General features: G+C 53.8%; 5 protein-coding genes across 5 annotated transcripts; 2 read left to right on the forward strand and 3 right to left on the reverse strand.

The window, feature by feature from the left end:
• Nucleotides 1–93: 93 nt before the first annotated feature.
• Nucleotides 94–1498, reverse strand: ASPVEDRAFT_87749 (epoxide hydrolase family protein; the record flags this gene model as incomplete). Its single annotated transcript, XM_040818142.1, has 3 exons — nt 94–255; nt 336–1196; nt 1262–1498. The coding sequence occupies 3 exons, from the start codon at nt 1496–1498 to the stop codon at nt 94–96; spliced, it is 1260 nt and encodes a 419-aa protein (XP_040672212.1).
• Nucleotides 1499–1988: 490 nt separating this feature from the next.
• On the reverse strand, nt 1989–3740 carry ASPVEDRAFT_56089 (flavin-containing monooxygenase; the record flags this gene model as incomplete). The annotated part of the gene is made up of 4 exons (XM_040815161.1): nt 1989–2041; nt 2090–2972; nt 3028–3428; nt 3488–3740. 4 exons carry the CDS (start codon nt 3738–3740, stop codon nt 1989–1991), a joined length of 1590 nt encoding a protein of 529 aa, XP_040672213.1.
• A 667-nt stretch (nt 3741–4407) lies between these two features.
• Nucleotides 4408–6137, forward strand: ASPVEDRAFT_87751 (sugar porter family MFS transporter; the record flags this gene model as incomplete). The annotated part of the gene is made up of 4 exons (XM_040818143.1): nt 4408–4618; nt 4673–4844; nt 4911–5395; nt 5461–6137. 4 exons carry the CDS (start codon nt 4408–4410, stop codon nt 6135–6137), a joined length of 1545 nt encoding a protein of 514 aa, XP_040672214.1.
• Nucleotides 6138–6443: 306 nt separating this feature from the next.
• ASPVEDRAFT_140310 (zinc-binding alcohol dehydrogenase family protein) lies at nt 6444–7475 on the reverse strand (the record flags this gene model as incomplete). The annotated part of the gene is made up of 1 exon (XM_040807642.1): nt 6444–7475. The coding sequence occupies one exon, from the start codon at nt 7473–7475 to the stop codon at nt 6444–6446; it is 1032 nt and encodes a 343-aa protein (XP_040672215.1).
• Nucleotides 7476–8274: 799 nt separating this feature from the next.
• ASPVEDRAFT_56092 (uncharacterized protein) lies at nt 8275–16361 on the forward strand (the record flags this gene model as incomplete). Its single annotated transcript, XM_040815162.1, has 2 exons — nt 8275–8895; nt 8949–16361. The coding sequence occupies 2 exons, from the start codon at nt 8275–8277 to the stop codon at nt 16359–16361; spliced, it is 8034 nt and encodes a 2677-aa protein (XP_040672216.1).
• Nucleotides 16362–16644: the final 283 nt, after the last annotated feature.

Below are 16644 nucleotides of genomic sequence, written 5' to 3' on the forward strand. Positions count from 1 at the left end.
CTTAATGTCTCCCCATCTTCCATTCTCCATGTAACGAACCTAGCCGGATGTATGTCCTAGCGGGAACCCAGAACCGGAATGCACAGTGTCCGCCTATTTGGAGTGAATGGCCTTGAGCACAGATGGCTGGGAGAAGAAGCTGCGCAAGTCCTGGACAAAGAGATCCGGTCGCTCCAGCGATGAAAAGTGCCCTCCTCGCTCGTACTCCTTCCAGTACTGGATATTGGCCGCCTGCGCCGCCCAGTCTCGAGGACACTGCAATTTGTTCCACATATTAGGTGCCTGGCTCGTTCCAATAGAGAAGGTAAAGGCTTAACAGGAAACGGATTACTAACGTGCAGCTGCTCTTTAGCATACATGCTGACCCCAGTTGGCGCAGAAATGTACACCTCAAATGTCTTCTCCGCTTCGCGCATCCCACGGCCAAAAGCCTCGCGATAGAATCTCAGACCCGGTGTTGCGCCCTGGATCCAGTGCATCATTACCAGCGTGATGATATCCGAGTCACTAAACGCCTCGTACACATCGCCCCAGTCATGGAGCTTCTCCACAAACCACGCCAGGAGGCCAACGGGCGAGTCGCCTAATGCAAACCCAAGCGTCTGAGGTCGAGTCTTTTGCTGCTCCAGGTAGCCGCTCTGGTCAATCTCGAAGTTGCTGCGGACACGGAGTGCCTCGACCTCAAAGGGCGAGTACGCCACACCGGACAGGCACCAGCGAAGGTAGGCCAGCGGGGCTGAGGTGAGTGTTGGTGGCGCAACGGGGAACATGTTCAAGTGCTGGGCGCGGACGATCTGGGGGTACTGGATCGCGATGGAGCGGGTGATAAAGGAGCCAAAGTCTCCGCCCTGCGTGACAAAGGTCGGATAGCCCAAGACCTCCGTCATGAGGATTTTGTAGGCGCGGGCAACCACATTAGGCCCGACGCCAGATTTCGTAGGCGCGGGCGAGAACCCGAAGCCGGGGATCGAGGGTGCGACGAAGTGGAAGGCTGGGTCTGCGGTGCTGTCTGGCTCAGTGAGCGGGGGCACTACACGGACAGCCTCGACAAATGAACCGGGCCAGCCGTGCGAGAAAAGCAGGGGGGTTGCGTTTGTGCGCGAGGAGCGCGTGTGCGTGAAGTGCAGGACAAGGGGCCCATATCCCGGGACGTCAATCTTGACCAAGAAGTGGTTGAAGGCTGCGTTGAGGCGGCGCTGGAATTCGTGCTGGGTCAGACGGAATAATATACTTGCAATGCCTACATACGACGCCTACTCACCTCCTCAGCTTCCCAACTGTATTCGTCTCGCCAAAATTCAGCAAGCTGTTTGACTCTTGACACCTTGGCACCCTGGGCCCAATTCTCCTCACCAAAGTCCGACTGCTCCTCTGGATAACGCGCGAGGTCCAGCTTTTGTGTTGTCAAGCTGAGCAATTCCCGGTCAACGTGTAAAGTGTAAGGAACCGGCTTGTTGAACTTGAGGTCCTGGATGGGAATGGGTGATTTGAGGCCCATTTTGAGTAGTATTTGGATTATTGCTCGATGCAAAGCGAGGTAGGAGCCCAGATTCCTGAGATGCGAAGTATGTGAGAGATATATATATTACAGCGAGCACTATTTGATGCCATCGACGCCAGGCTGTCCTGCAACTGCAACTGCAACCGCAAGCGCTCGCCCCGCAGTGGCGTCCAATACAAACCGGTGCAGTATCTGGGGAAAGGGGAGCCGGGTTGACCAGCAACTATGACTTCGAAATAGTCGAGCTTTCCTGGGAGATGCTTCAGCCTGGAGCCCAGTTCTTGCAACTCGCGTCTGCCCCTCCCCAGTCGGATTGAAGACAGAAATGAGCATCAGGTTTCGTATCTCCATCCTTTTGCTCTACTGCATACAAAGAGTGGGGCAGAGTGCTTTATAGCTTGGGAAAAGACTAGATCATTGACAAATATAGGAACGGTTTCAAATTGTAACTGACACTGGTAGTGATGATAAGTACATGCTCAACTATCTAAGCCCTCGATCCCCAACTCGGAACCTGACCCACGATCTTCTCCATATCCCCTAGAAACGCGGCAGCACAGCTAGCCAGCCCCATTGACAGGGCCACACCAAAAGCCACCTTCCCGAACGAGCTCCCTGAGTGCTCACTTCTCTTGATCTGGAAATCGCTCCAGCGAGGGAAGATTGTACGTAGCCAGTACTTGTACATCGGGTCGGGGTAGATAAACGTGTTCTTTCTGGTAACAGGATCCATCCACCAGCTTTGGCAGCCACTATCAAAAACCAAGTCCTTTAACTTTCTGTGTACCCATCGCAGGTCTCGCTCCTGTGCCCCTGGGTTCACCATAATGCTATCAGCATTACCGCTCAGGACGGGGCGCAGGAGACGACAGGTGTAGTTGATCTGACACTCGGAGTGAAAAATGACAGAATGCTGGCCGGTTGCGGCATTGGGGCCGTAAAGGATAAAGAAATTGGGAAAGTCAGTGACAACAGTTCCTTTATATGCTTCGGCTCCCCCCTTGGCGTCCCACGCTTCGTGCAGGTCCCTGCCGCCGATGCCCTTGACATTAATCGGATACAGCCAGCGCTGAGTGAGGAATCCTGTGGCGAAGACGATCGCGTCGGCAGGGTACTGGTCTCCGGTGTTTGTCAGGACGTAGTCTTCTCCAATCTTCACCACTTTGTCCTTGGTAAGGAGCATCTGCGGCGAATACAGACAGGCGAGATATGTTGCTGTGTTAACACGACGCTTGCACCCGGGCTCGTAGTTTGGCTTGAGGAGCTCACGGTACTGCGGTGGAGCGTCATTCTCAATGTAGGCCTGGGTAGCGTCTCGGATCTTCTGGCGCATGGCCGCGCCCTTCGAGGTCATGTAGAAGGAATAGAAGACATTTTCGAGCTGCCATGCCAGGCATATGCGGTAGACGCGAGCGGCGAAGGGGACGTATTTCATGACCGCCTTGAAGGTGTCCGAATATTTGGGGTTTCCCTGAGCAGCTCATGTTAGCAGTATGCACAGTGATGGGACACCAAGGTGCCTATACCCTCTTAGTCCACCAGTGCGCGCTGCGGACGAATTGCGTGACGCTGCCCTGGGCCCCGACATGCTTCACCATCTCCGGCACGAACTGGGTAGCTGACGCACCGTTTCCAAGAACAACAATGTTTTTTCCTTTGGGCTTCAGACTATCGTCCCACCGCGCGCTATGGAACATCTTTCCCTTGAAAGTCTCTGCGCCCTCAACCTTTGGAATAAATGGGCGGTCGAGAGTTCCGATTGCGCTGATAACCACCGGTGCCTCACGCGTGAAAATCTCTCCACTGATTGTATCCTGGAAAGTACAGATCCAGACCGATCGTGAAGCGTCCCAGGTCAAGTCCGACCATATTTTGTTGAAACGACAATGCGGGATGATGTCGCATTTCTCAGCCACGGACATGAAGTCTGGACGTCATGTCAGGATGTCACTTTATACACGCACCGAAACGAGCAGATAAACTTACACTGGTGTAATTCATCACGGCCAGGATAGGTAGTCGTCCAGTCAGGCTTTATGGCGAAGCTATACGAGTAAAAGTGGCTCGGAATATCGCAGGCACATGCAGGGTACCTGTTATGCCACCAAGTCCCTCCAATGTTGTCCGATTTCTCGTAGATGGTGAAATTCTCGTGGCCCAAGAAGCGCTTCAGTTGGACGGCCATTCCAAGGCCGGAAACACCACCACCGAGGATGATGACTTCTTTGGATTGGCCCATGGTGCAGCTGTCGGTTCGGGAACTGGCTTGGATTTTGCATCTGAAGCAATATCTGGCGGGGAACCATTCTCTATTTAACACCGCCGAGTCTCATTAATTTCGAGTCCCCATGCTCTCCGTGATAGTTGACGCCTTGAATTTGGGGTTCACGCGTCTACAGTTACCTTTCCACTCGTAAGGCAATGCACAACTAGGAAACCCTAAGCGGAACCTCCAACAGCTTGTATCAACGGTCCTTCCTACTCACATGGAAATGAAGCAGGTCGACCAGCAGCTGCAAGCGCAAGCGCTCAGGTACCCAGCCGCAGTCGATTATTTCTAACGGCAAGCGCATCCATCAACCCCAAAAGATGCAAGTTGAACCGCAACCGCCCAGTCGGGCCGGTTTATGGCTTGGCAAGACAGTGTAGGGTTTCGGGGTCCTCCGGAGTACGTTGGCGGCTCATCAAGGATGATCCAAAATGGCAGCAGGAAGAATTCGGCAGGCTTAACCCCTGTCTTTCGTCTGCATATCTCCTAGCCCCATATCCGTGACCCCGGCTCTTCCCCGCGTGGCTCGCTGTATAAAGGAATGCCCCATGGGACCGCGCATTACCTGGAGCTAAGCAGATTGTCAACCTTCCGCCTCCAAGATATCTCAGTTATTCCGGACCTCCTTTTCCCCACAATGCAGACTTTCCTTGGTAGAGGAAAAAGGCTCCAGGCCGGTGTCACTATCTGCTGTCTCATGGCATTTATCTTGTTCGGCTATGAACAAGGTGTCTTTGGCGGGATTCTCGAGAACCAGGACTGGCTCGATCAGTTCAACCACCCGTCCGACACCGAGACTGGCATCATTGTCAGCTGTTACAACCTCGGCTGTTTGGGCGGCTGCATATGTAGGCACTATCTGCTGCTCTTGCAGTTTTGAGGTGCTTTTCTGACAATCACAGTGAACTACTTTACGGGTGAAAGGCTAGGCCGTCGTTGGACGATGTGGCTGGCCATGGCATTTGTCATTGTCGGGACGACATTGCAAACCTCCGCATTCACAGTGGCTCACCTCATCGTTGGCCGTGTTATTACTGGCTTTGGAACTGGAATGAAGACTTCTACCGTGCCAATGTGCGTCAGATATGCCCGTCATCAATTTATCCTCCGCCTCCCACTGACCTAGACACCGAATGATAGGTACCAGTCGGAACTTTGCGATCGCCAATCTCGCGGGCGTCTCGTCTCTGCTGAGGTTCTCTTTGTCGGCATTGGCATCACAACCGCGTATTGGTTCGACTTCGGCATGTCGTTCGTCGGTGGTCCTATTGCGTGGCGGCTGCCTGTCGCGGTACAAATACTGTTTGCCCTTGTTGTTATCGTCCTCGTCTTTGATCTTCCAGAGTCACCGCGCTGGCTGTACAAGCATGGCCGATCAGAAGAAGCTATTGAAGTTCTTTGCAGGGTTTATGATAGAGAGCCGACTGATGAGTATATCCTGGCCGAAAAGAACGCCATCAGGGCGGCCATTCAATTAGAATATTCGGAACAGGAAGCATCACGCAACTTCATCAGCATCTTTCGCAATGACAAAGTGAAGACTGAGTATCGTGTTGTGCTAGCGTGGTGTATCCATTTCATGAACCAGGCGGGAGGTATTAACTTGGTGGTATATTATGCTCCATGTACGTGGCCAGCACACCCGTCTTGCAGACCTTTTGAAAGCCTCACTAACCCTCCCCCTCTGTAGCTGTTTTAATTCAAAATGTCGGCATTTCGAAGCAACTTGCACAGATTCTTGGAGGGTGCATCAACATGATGTTGATGTTTGGGTCCATCGCCCCCTCGCTCGCCCTCGACCGCATGGGTCGACGCCGCACCATGATGGCCGGGTGCGCATGCCTTGGTCTCTGCATGCTCCTGATATCTATTCTGCTCTCTCGATCCGACACCGCACAGGGCCACGCGTACTCCTCCGCCGCAGTAGTGTTCTTCTTCATGTACACCCTCGTCTTCGGCATGAGCGCCCACTGTGTGCCTTGGGTCTACGTGCCCGAGATTCTCCCTCTCGCGGCACGCACACGGGGCACAGCCCTCGCCGTGAGCTCAAATTGGCTGTGGAACTTCACCGTCGTTATGATAACCCCCGTGATCACGCGCCGGCTGTCGTGGAAAGCCTATCTCATCTTCTTCGCAACCAACACCGGTTTTGTTCCTGCTCTGTACTTCTTCTATCCCGAGACAAGCAATCTGCGCTTGGAGGAGGTCGACCACATCTTCTCGCATGGCGGGAACCCTGTCGCGGTTGCGCGCGAGATCACAATGGAGGTCAAGCGGTTCGGGCATGTTGCCGCTCTAGGTGGCTCTGCTACTCCGTCTAGTAAGGAGGATCAGGCTGCTGAGCAAGAACAACAGGAAGTCATCTAGGGGTCTGGTCCTTATATACGGGGCTGAGGAGTTGATCGCCCGATATCGCAGCCTTTAGCAGCCTTTAGCCCGAGGCCTCGGTTCGAATCGGTCCATGACTGTTATTTTTCATTGTTTGTTTCTATATTTTAGGCGCACCGCATTCCTGTGTGTGCGCTACAACTTTCTGCTTCTACTCCGGATATATAAGACCCGATAGGGAAAGCCGCCTCCCGTAGCTCATTAAGAAATAAGTGTGTTAGATTAGACTCAAGGCAATATCTAAATACAACTCCATACTATACGTTGAGCGTATGCATCATTGATCTACAGGGAAACGACAAACTTCTTCGCCGAAACACCAGCCTGCAGATCATCGAGTGCCTTCTGAACAGCTCCGAGGCCCTTTCCAACAACCTCCGCAGGGGGCGCGATCTTGTAAGTGCCTGCCGCCAGGGCCTTGGGCAAATATGCATCGAAAATGGCCGGTCCAACCTCGTTGTCTTTCAAGTCACCTCCGAAGATAAACTTGGTCTCGATACCTGCCGGTAGTCCTCCGGCTGGTGGATTGGCTAACGAGATGAATTTTCTCCCCTCAATGCGGCTGACAATCTCGCCAACTGGGACACCAGAAGTATCACCAATGGCGAGAGCACCGGGGGATTTCTTGCCCTTGAATGCGGCAATGATATCCTCGACAATCGTAGGGCTGCGATAGTCCCAAACTTGGCTGGCGCCGAGGGACTCGACATAGTCAAAATTCTTGGGTGACGCCGTAGTGAAGACTTCATATCCGGCTGCTGCTGCGAGTTGGATGGCATTGCTACCGACGCTGGAAGAGCCACTCCAGATCAGGACGGTCTGGCCGGTTGATGCAGCGCGGGGCTCGGTAGGGAATTGCAAAGCGAGGTGGTCTTTTTGGAAGAGACCACAGGACGCCGTACTGATCCCGAGCGGAATCACCGAGGCATCTTCAAATGAGAGCGTAGGCGGTATTTGAGATACAAGCTGGGATTGCAGGACAACATAGTCCTGGAACGCACCCTCGGCCGGGTTGTTGTTCTTCAGCTCGCTGCCGAGTCCGACAACGCGATCACCGACCTTGAATCTCGATGCCGCTCCGGACCCGACCTCGATCACTTCTCCGGCGACGTCTGTTCCCAGAATAGCGGGATACGTTGTCCAGGGGAACAGCCCCGCGCCCAGAAGCTGTCGAGCAAAGTCGACAGGGTTCAATGCGATCGCGCGGTTGCGGATGACGAGTTCATTGTCTGTGGGAGGGGTGTATGGTGCCTCTTTGACCTGCAGTGGATGGGCCTTTGCAGCGGTGATCCAGGCTGCGCTGTTGGTGGGAGCCATATTGCGTCGGACGAAGGGCCTTGGGTAGAGGCGAGAGGATGAGAAGGGCCTATACAAAGTACGCTTCATGTAGGACGCATGTCCAGGGTAGCAGGAAGACTGTGCCCTTTAACCAACATCTTTCTCAGTAGAAGCCCGGCTGCCGGACTGCAAACTCCGACTAGCTGATATCAGTCGGAGTTGGACTTTAGGGTTCATGGATTCCAGACTCCGCGGGGTTCGGACTTGCTGGCCCGATATCTTGTCTGCCCTTTCCAAGAAGGACTCTGACGACATCAACGGATTCTAATCCCAGTCGCTTATTCACTGCTGCCCCTCCTCGCGTAACGAACAACTTGCGACGGCGACTGCAGCTTCAACGGCTCCGGTGGGAGATATTAGCCGGCCAGTGGCCCCTATCTCTCCCACGAGCCTGAAGTGGCATATAAGCAGTACTACGAAGGCGCCAGGGGGTCGCATCCTTTTGGCAAGGGATCTGCCGCTTCATTCAGGATACGAGATGCCTTAGAATGGATTGTGATAGCTGCTACAATGGCGGCTGTGTATTGGCTTATCTGGACGAAGGATTCTTCAGGATCTCGTTGAAGGGCATTGTCTTCCGAGCCGACACGCTTCTCACCATCGGAATGACTCCATGATGAACTTGTATGCTTATCAACGCCTTTATAAACGATCAATCCTGTCAGCTACAAACCAATCGATAGATGAACTTGTTCGAACTCTTGTCCTCTAAGTTAGATCGTTGTCCTTCACCTAGACTCACACACGTTCAACACCTTGATCGTGAAGCTCTTTAACAATGGCTCCGTATACTGTGCTCCTCTTCGGGCCTCAGGCCCTTTCCTTCGACGAGAAGTCCTTTGCAGAAATCCGTGACGCACTTCGGAATGACCCTTACAACCAATGGGCCATCGACGTGGTCTCCAAACTACCAGAGACCTGGGCAATGTTCATACAAAGATTCCCCCAACTCGATGTCATCAAAGGGGGCCAAAGTCTGGAGGAGCTGAACCGATGGCTGAGCTCTGGGGAAGTGTCGCCCATTACGCGCACATTGCCCAATGTTCTGCTTAGTCCCTTGGTAGTGATTTCTCAGCTCACGCAATTCACACAGTATTTGCGGATTGTTCACCCTGATGCTGGCAGCAGCGAGGACATGTACTCCAGCATTGGGCAGGAAACCGAAACAGTCGGCTTCTGTACAGGTCTCCTGAGTGCCCTTGCAGTCGCCACGGCCACCAGTAAAGGACAATTTGAACAGAACGCGGCGACGGCAGTCCGATTGGCGACGCTGATCGGGGCATTTGTTGATGCTCAGGAGGCCAGCAACGCCCACAAGGCTTCCATCTCCTTGGCCACGGCATGGAACTCGCTCGGTGCGAAACAAGAGATGACGCGCATCTTGAATGGGTTCCCTGAGGTACTTCAAATCACCAAAACTCTCGTTGGCAAGGAGAGGCTAACAGCCTAAAGGCATATGTATCTGTTCTATACGACAAAAACAGGGCGACGGTCACCACGGCCGCCAGCAGCAGCAAGTCCCTGCAGGACAAGCTTAGAGCAGCAGGGGTCATTGCCACCGAAATGAATCTGGTCGGTCGATTCCATAGCGATTGTTATAACGATGATATCCAGCAGATCCTGGAATTTTGCGACGCAAACTCGACCCTTCAATTCCCCGACTCATCAAGGCTTGTGACTGCCGTCCGATCCAATGATGGAGGCTTGATAACAGGGGGCAAACTACATCATTCCGCATTGCAGAGTATCCTTGTTGAACAATCCTACTGGTACGAAACCTTTGAGGCCGTACATGCCTCCAGGCTTGGGGACAAGCAAACAACCGTTCTCGGTTTCGGCCCCGAGCGATGTGTGCCTCCTTCGCTATTGCGGTCCGTGAACGATCAAGTCGTGTACATGACGAATCCTCAAAGCGCAAAGGCTCGGCTCCTTCAAGGGACTTCAAAGCCACAGTCGCCACCGAAATACCCACAAGGATACTCCGACAACGATATTGCAGTTGTGGGCTACTCCCTCAAGGTGGCCAATGCTGACGACCCCGAGGAATTCTGGCAACTCCTGCGCGAGGGCAAATCGCAGCACATTGAAGTGCCACCGGAGAAGATTTCCTTCGATACCCACTGGCGTAAGACTGACTCCAAGCGCAAGTGGTTCGGGAACTTCATCAGAGACCCTGACGCCTTCGATCACCGGTTCTTCAAGAAGAGCCCTCGTGAAGTAGCATCGCAGGATCCGCAGCAGCGTCTCATGATGCAGGTTGCCTACCAGGCTGTCCAGCAATCTGGCTACTTCCACTCTCCAGAGCAACAGGTTGGTTGTTTCCTCGGTGTATGCGCGACTGATTACGAAAACAACGTTGCCTGTCACGATCCAAACGCATTCTCGGCGACTGGTAACCTCCGCAGTTTCATTGCCGGCAAAATAAGTCACTATTTCGGGTGGACTGGTCCCAGCATGACCATCGACTCTGCCTGCTCTGCCTCTGCAGTTTGCATCCACATGGCGTGTCGAGCGATCCTAGGTGGAGAGTGTACTTCAGCGCTTGCTGGTGGTGTCAACGTTATGACCAACCCGCTCTGGTTCCAGAACCTCGCTGGCGCGTCGTTTCTGAGTCCGACTGGAGCTTGTAAGCCCTTCGATGCAAAGGCCGACGGCTATTGTCGTGGTGAGGGTATTGCTGCTGTCTTTCTCAAGAAGATGTCTCAAGCAGTTCTCGATGGTGACATTATTTTGGGATGCATTCCAGCCACCGCGGTATATCAGAATGAGAACTGCACCCCTATCTTCGTGCCTAATTCTCCCTCTCTGTCAACCCTCTTTGGTGACGTGACACGCAATGGGGGACTCGACCCCCGCCAGGTTACTGTTGTTGAGGCCCATGGCACTGGAACCCCGGTGGGCGATCCAGCCGAGTACGAGAGTATCCTTAAAGTATTTGGTGGCTCCATTCGTCAGACCCCTATGACCATCGGCTCGGTGAAAGGTCTGGTCGGCCATACTGAAGGCGCATCTGGGGTTATTGCCTTGATCAAGATTCTTCTCATGATCCAGGAGGGGAAACTGCCACCTCAAGCAAGCTTCCAGAGCCTGAACCCGCATATAAAAGCCTCCCCGTCCGATATGATGGAGGTTGTGACTTCTCTCAAGGACTGGAGCTCCGACTATCGCGCAGCCCTTATCAACAACTATGGTGCGTCGGGCTCCAACGCCTCGATGGTTGTTACCCAGCCAATGCAGCATGAGGGAGCTGGTGTCTCAGCAATCCATTCTGACGGTTTGAAGCACCCCTTCTGGCTGACTGGTTTGGACGAGAGAAGTATCCGCGAATACGCCACGAGACTCACGAACCTAATCCGCACGAGGTCAATCTCAGCCAAACACATCACGCTCGCAAACGTCTCCTTCAATCAGTACAAGCAGTCGAATCGTAACCTTAACGGGGGACTTCTATTCAGCGCGGCCTCGCTGGCAGATCTGGAGGCGAAGCTTACAGGGTTCATCAACAAAAGCGACACAGCTGTTAGCGTCACGTCCAAGAAGCCAGAACGGCCTGTTATTCTTTGCTTCGGAGGTCAGATTTCCACATATATAGGCCTTGATCGCAAGGTATACGATGGCGTTCGCGTCCTCCGCGGTCATCTGGACTACTGTAATTCAGTTCTGCAGGATCTGGGGGTCGGTGGCCTCTACCCTTATATCTTCGAGAAGAAACCTATTCAGGACACAGTGAGGCTGCAGACGATGCTTTTTTCAATGCAGTATTCCGTCGCCAAAACATGGGCCGACTGTGGGGTACATGTCGCCGCTGTTGTCGGGCACAGTTTTGGTGAGTTGACGGCTCTCAGCATCTCTGGCGCTCTAGGGGTCAAGGATGCCCTGAGGGTTATCGCTGCGCGGGCTCAGCTGGTCCGAGACAGCTGGGGCTCCGATCCTGGCTCTATGATGGCCGTCGAAGGGGACCTCGATGTTGTAGAAAGAATGCTGAAGGAAGCAAATCAAGAAAGCCCCGAGGATCATACAGCCAATATCGCCTGCTACAACGGACCACGCAGCTTCACGGTTGCAGGAACGACGAAAGCCATAGACGCTGTTGTCGAGACTGTCAAAAGCAGGCCTGAGTTCTCTGCCATGCGGACGAAGAGGCTCAATGTCACCAATGCGTTCCATTCTTCGCTCGTTGAGCCCCTCCTGGACGACCTGAAGAAGATCGGACAAACGGTAACCCTCAACCAATCTTCAATTCATCTGGAGAGAGCAACTGAGGTCGAGTCTGGCTCTCCATCTCCATCGCCAGGCTTCTTTGCCGATCATATGAGAAATCCCGTCTACTTCGATCACGCTGTTCAACGCCTCGCTAAGCGGTATCCATCTGCTATCTTCCTAGAAGCTGGTTCTAACTCGACAATCACCCTTATGGCGAGCCGAGCCCTTGGGGCGCCTAGCGAGTCTCACTTCCAGTCTGTCAGCATCACGGAGGGTAAAGGCCTGGACAGTCTTGTTGACATGAGCGTCTCGCTTTGGAAAGAAGGGTTGACGCATACGTTCTGGCCACATCACGCATCCCAGACTTACGAGTATGGGCCCATTTTGATACCACCTTATCAGTTCGAGAAGACCAGACATTGGCTCGAATCCAAGAATCCTCAGAAGCTCGTAGCCGCCTCGCCGCCTCTTACAGTACAACAAACACCAGAGGAGCTCCCAACAGAACTGTACACCTTCGTTGGCTACCAGGACTCAAAGCAGCGCACCGCAAGGTTCCGCGTCAATACCATGATCCAAAAGTATCAGGACTACATTTCGGGTCACTTGATTGCTCAGACTGCCGCCATCTGTCCGGCAACGCTAGAGATGGCCATCGTCATCGAAGCACTTTACAGTCTTCGCCCGGATCTTTCCGACGGCAAATGCCTGCCTAGGATACAAGATGTGGAAAATCAATCTCCAATCTGTGTGGATCCTTCCCGCTCCGTCTGGGTAGATCTTGAGGCCAAGGATGGTGGACATGCTTGGAGCTTTAAAATGCTGAGTACAGCCAATGGGCCGGCCAGTACGTTGCACGCCTCAGGTTCTATCATATTGGAGGCTACGAGCGATCCTCAATACCACGCCGAATTTTCTCGGTATGAGCGACTCGTCGGCCATCGGCGCTGCCTCGACGTCCTCAATACCCCGGATGCGGACGATATCATCCAGGGCCGGAACATATACAAGACCTTCGCGGACGTTGTAGACTATGGCGCCGCATACAGAGGACTTCAAAAGCTCGTTGGGAAAGGAAGCGAATCTGCAGGCCGCGTGAATATGAAACATGCCAGTCAACACTGGCTCGACACGCACCTTGCCGATTCGTTCAGTCAGGTCGGCGGTATATGGGTGAACTGCATGACCGACCGTCTACCAAGCGACATGTATATTGCCGTTGGGTTCGAGCAGTGGATCCGATCGCCAAAGGTTAGTAGCGAGTACCACAAGACAGACACCTGGGATGTCTTCGCCTACCATCATCTTGAGTCGGAGAAAGCGTACCTCACGGATATTTTCATCTTCGACGCGACGACTGGCATCCTGGCCGAGGTGATCTTAGGCATCCACTATGCCAGAGTGGCCAAGCAGGCAATGAGCAAGATGCTTGCAAGACTCACTCCGGGCATCTCACAGTCTTCGCCAGTTGCTGCGGCCCCTTCAAAAGTAGTGCCAGCTGCCACTACACCGCAGCCCAAGGAGGCGAGCAAGCCCAAAGCTCCGAACCCTGTTAAAAAGTCGCCTGCACCAGTCAAGCCAAATGTCGCAGGCCCCATTCGAGCCGTGCTAGCAGAACTATCCGGACTCGAGCTCCACGAGATCACAGATGGTACTCAACTTGCGGACATTGGCATAGACTCGCTCATGGGGATGGAAATGGCCAAGGAGCTGGAGCAGGCATTCAAATGTTCGCTCCCAGAAGACCAGCTGGTGGAGGTTACAACTGTGGAAAGTCTTATCAAAGTTGTTGAGTCGGCCGTTGGATTCGAGCCTGGCCTCGCTGACCAAGATGAGGATGATGATGATGATGAGCAGGATACAACTAGTCAGTCAAACGGAGAGGCTTCTTCTGTCACCAGCGTCTCAGACGACGAAGGCCCCAGTGTTAATCTCCCGGAATTCTTGTCAGATTTCCTGGGTATTGGTGAGGACGAAATCAAGGCCGACATTCTCCTCCGGGATCTTGGTGTCGACTCACTTTTGTCCAGTGAGCTGCTGGCTGACCTGGCCACCAAATTTGGATTTCATCCTGCTGAGGATACAATGCTGGAAGAGTTCACGGTGCAGGCGCTTAGCGAGGAAATTAACGGAAAGCCAGCGAGCAGCAAACATCCTACCGCTGGCGAAATCAAATCTCCAGCTCATGATATTGCTGCCCCTGGAGTCACTGCCATCGCTGCCGCCAGCTCGAAGGATGGCGAGCTCAATCTACCCTCTCAGACGGTTCTGGAGGCCTTCAACGAGGTAAAGAAACTTACTGACCAATACATCGCGGACTACGGGTGCGCCAACTACATGGATACGATCAATCCCAAGCAGGTTCAGATGTGCGTTGCCCTAATCGTGGAAGCCTTTGAGGAGCTGGGATGCCCGATACGTACCGCTCAAGCTGGTCAACGGCTCGACCGTATCAAGCATCTCCCCCAGCATGGGCGTCTGGCCGAGTATCTGTACATGGTGTTGGAGCGAGACGCCCGACTGATTGACTTTGAGGGCGACACTGTTGTGCGAACAGCCATCACGCCACCCAGCAAGTCAAGCGAGGAGCTGCTTCAGGGATTGATGCAGAAGTACCCGGACCATGGTTATGCCAACAAATTGACTTACTTCACCGGGAAGCGGCTCGCGGATGTCCTGACAGGAAAGTCTGATGGAATCAAATTAATATTCGGAACCGAAGAGGGACGCGAGCTGGTGTCGGGTCTCTACGGCGACTCGATGTTGAACAAGCTCTCCTACAAAATGATGGAAGACTTCCTGCGCAAACTCATTGGGAAGCTTCCTACGCACCAAGGCCCGCTCAAGATCCTCGAAATGGGTGCTGGAACTGGAGGCACAACCAAGCTCCTGGTCCCTGTGTTGGCTGCTCTCAACGTACCTGTGGAGTATACTTACACTGATCTCTCGCCTTCGTTCACGGCAGCCGCGCGGAAGAAGTTCAAGCAGTACCCATTCATGAAATTCCGGGTCCACGATATTGAGAAGGCGCCCGCCGACGATCTGCTGGGTACGCAGCATATTATCATTGCCAGCAATGCTGTGCATGCCACGCACAGTCTGGTCGAGTCTACGAAGAATATCCGCAAGGCCCTGCGGCCCGATGGGTTCCTGATGATGCTGGAAATGACTGAGACCCTGGTCTGGATCGATGTCATTTTTGGTCTGCTCGAGGGGTGGTGGTTGTTCGACGATGGCCGCCGTCACGCCATTTCGCACCAGTCGCGCTGGGAGCAAGCGCTGCAGTCTGTGGGATACGGCCACGTCGACTGGACTGACGGCAACCGTCCTGAAGTCGAGATCCAGCGCGTCATAGTTGCGATGGCGTCGGGATCGAGGTATGATCGCCTCACCATCCCACCGCCGCCTGAGTCCGTGGAGAATGCTGACACTCGCGCCCGTCAAGCGGCCGTTGACGAATACGTCCGGATACATTCGCAGGGATTCACAGCACCTGCCCAGCCAGCTACTACAAAAGACCACGATCTCAAAACAACTGTACTGCTGACCGGAGCGACCGGGAGTTTAGGCTCTCATCTGGTCGAGTATTTTGCCAACCTTGACAATGTGAAGAATGTCGTCTGCATTAATCGCCAGGTGTCCAGCCAAGATGCCGAACGGCGTCAGCAACAGGCCCTGGACAGTCGCGGGATACGCCTGTCACCTTCGGCATGGACAAAGCTCCAGGTGTACGAGGCAGACACTTCCAAACCATCCCTGGGCCTCAACTCCAAGGTATACGACGAATTGGTGGGCAGTGTCACCCATATCCTCCACAACGCGTGGCCGATGAGCGGCAAGCGGCCGGTGAGGGGCTTCGAGCAGCAATTCAAGGTGATGCGCAACCTGATCGACTTGGCGAGGGATGTTTCCGACCGACACAAGGGTGGGTTCAAGGTCAGCTTCCAGTTTATTTCGTCCATCGCGACGGTCGGGCATTATCCGCTGCGCACCGGCAAGGTCGACGTGCCGGAAGAGCGCATGACGATCGAGTCCATCCTGCCGAATGGATATGGAGATGCAAAGTTCGTCTGCGAGAGACTGCTGGACGAGACGCTGCACCGCTTCCCGGGGAATTTCCACGCAATGGCGGTGCGTCTGGGGCAGGTGGCCGGCTCGCGGACCAGTGGATACTGGAACCCACAGGAGCACCTCTCGTTCCTGGTCAAGTCATCGCAGACGCTGCGGGCGCTGCCTGATTTTGAGGGGCTGCTGTCGTGGACGCCGGTCAACGACGTGGCGGCGAGTCTTGGGGAGCTGCTGCTGGACAACAACAACAACAACAACGCGATCTTCCACATCGACAATCCCGTGCGGCAGCAGTGGCGCGACATGATTGGTGTGTTGGCGCGCAGCCTGGACATCCCACGTGACCGCATTATCCCGTTCGGGCAGTGGGTTCAGCGGGTCCGCAGTTTCGCCGGCGCCGAGAGCGAGAATCCCGCAGCCAAACTGATTGACTTCCTTGATGGGAACTTCCTGCGCATGTCGTGCGGCGGCCTGCTGCTCGAGACTGTACAGGCCCGGCAGCATTCTCCCACTCTGGCGCAGGTTGGCCCTGTGAGTGATGAGATTGCGCGTGGATATGTGAAGGCGTGGAAGGATATGGGGTTTCTGCATTGATTATAACGCGTAACTATATATAACAGAGTACCATATACGATTATATATAATGTCAATGTATTGCTCATAAATCCATTACACTCTACTGCATATTGCAATCTTGTAATTCACCGCATGCTCCTCATATATAGAATTCAAGGATTGGGCCCTTCAACAATTCTTTCAGATTAACACTTGATATACTGACACTTGGCGCACTTCAACTCAGGGTAAGGACCCGAATGTATACCAGGGCAAACATGCTATTTCGCTGTACATATTCCATTATTTATTGATTTCTAGT

Source organism: Aspergillus versicolor (assembly GCF_001890125.1).
Source record: "Aspergillus versicolor CBS 583.65 unplaced genomic scaffold ASPVEscaffold_11, whole genome shotgun sequence".
In the NCBI taxonomy this organism is placed as follows: Eukaryota; Fungi; Ascomycota; class Eurotiomycetes; order Eurotiales; family Aspergillaceae; genus Aspergillus; species Aspergillus versicolor.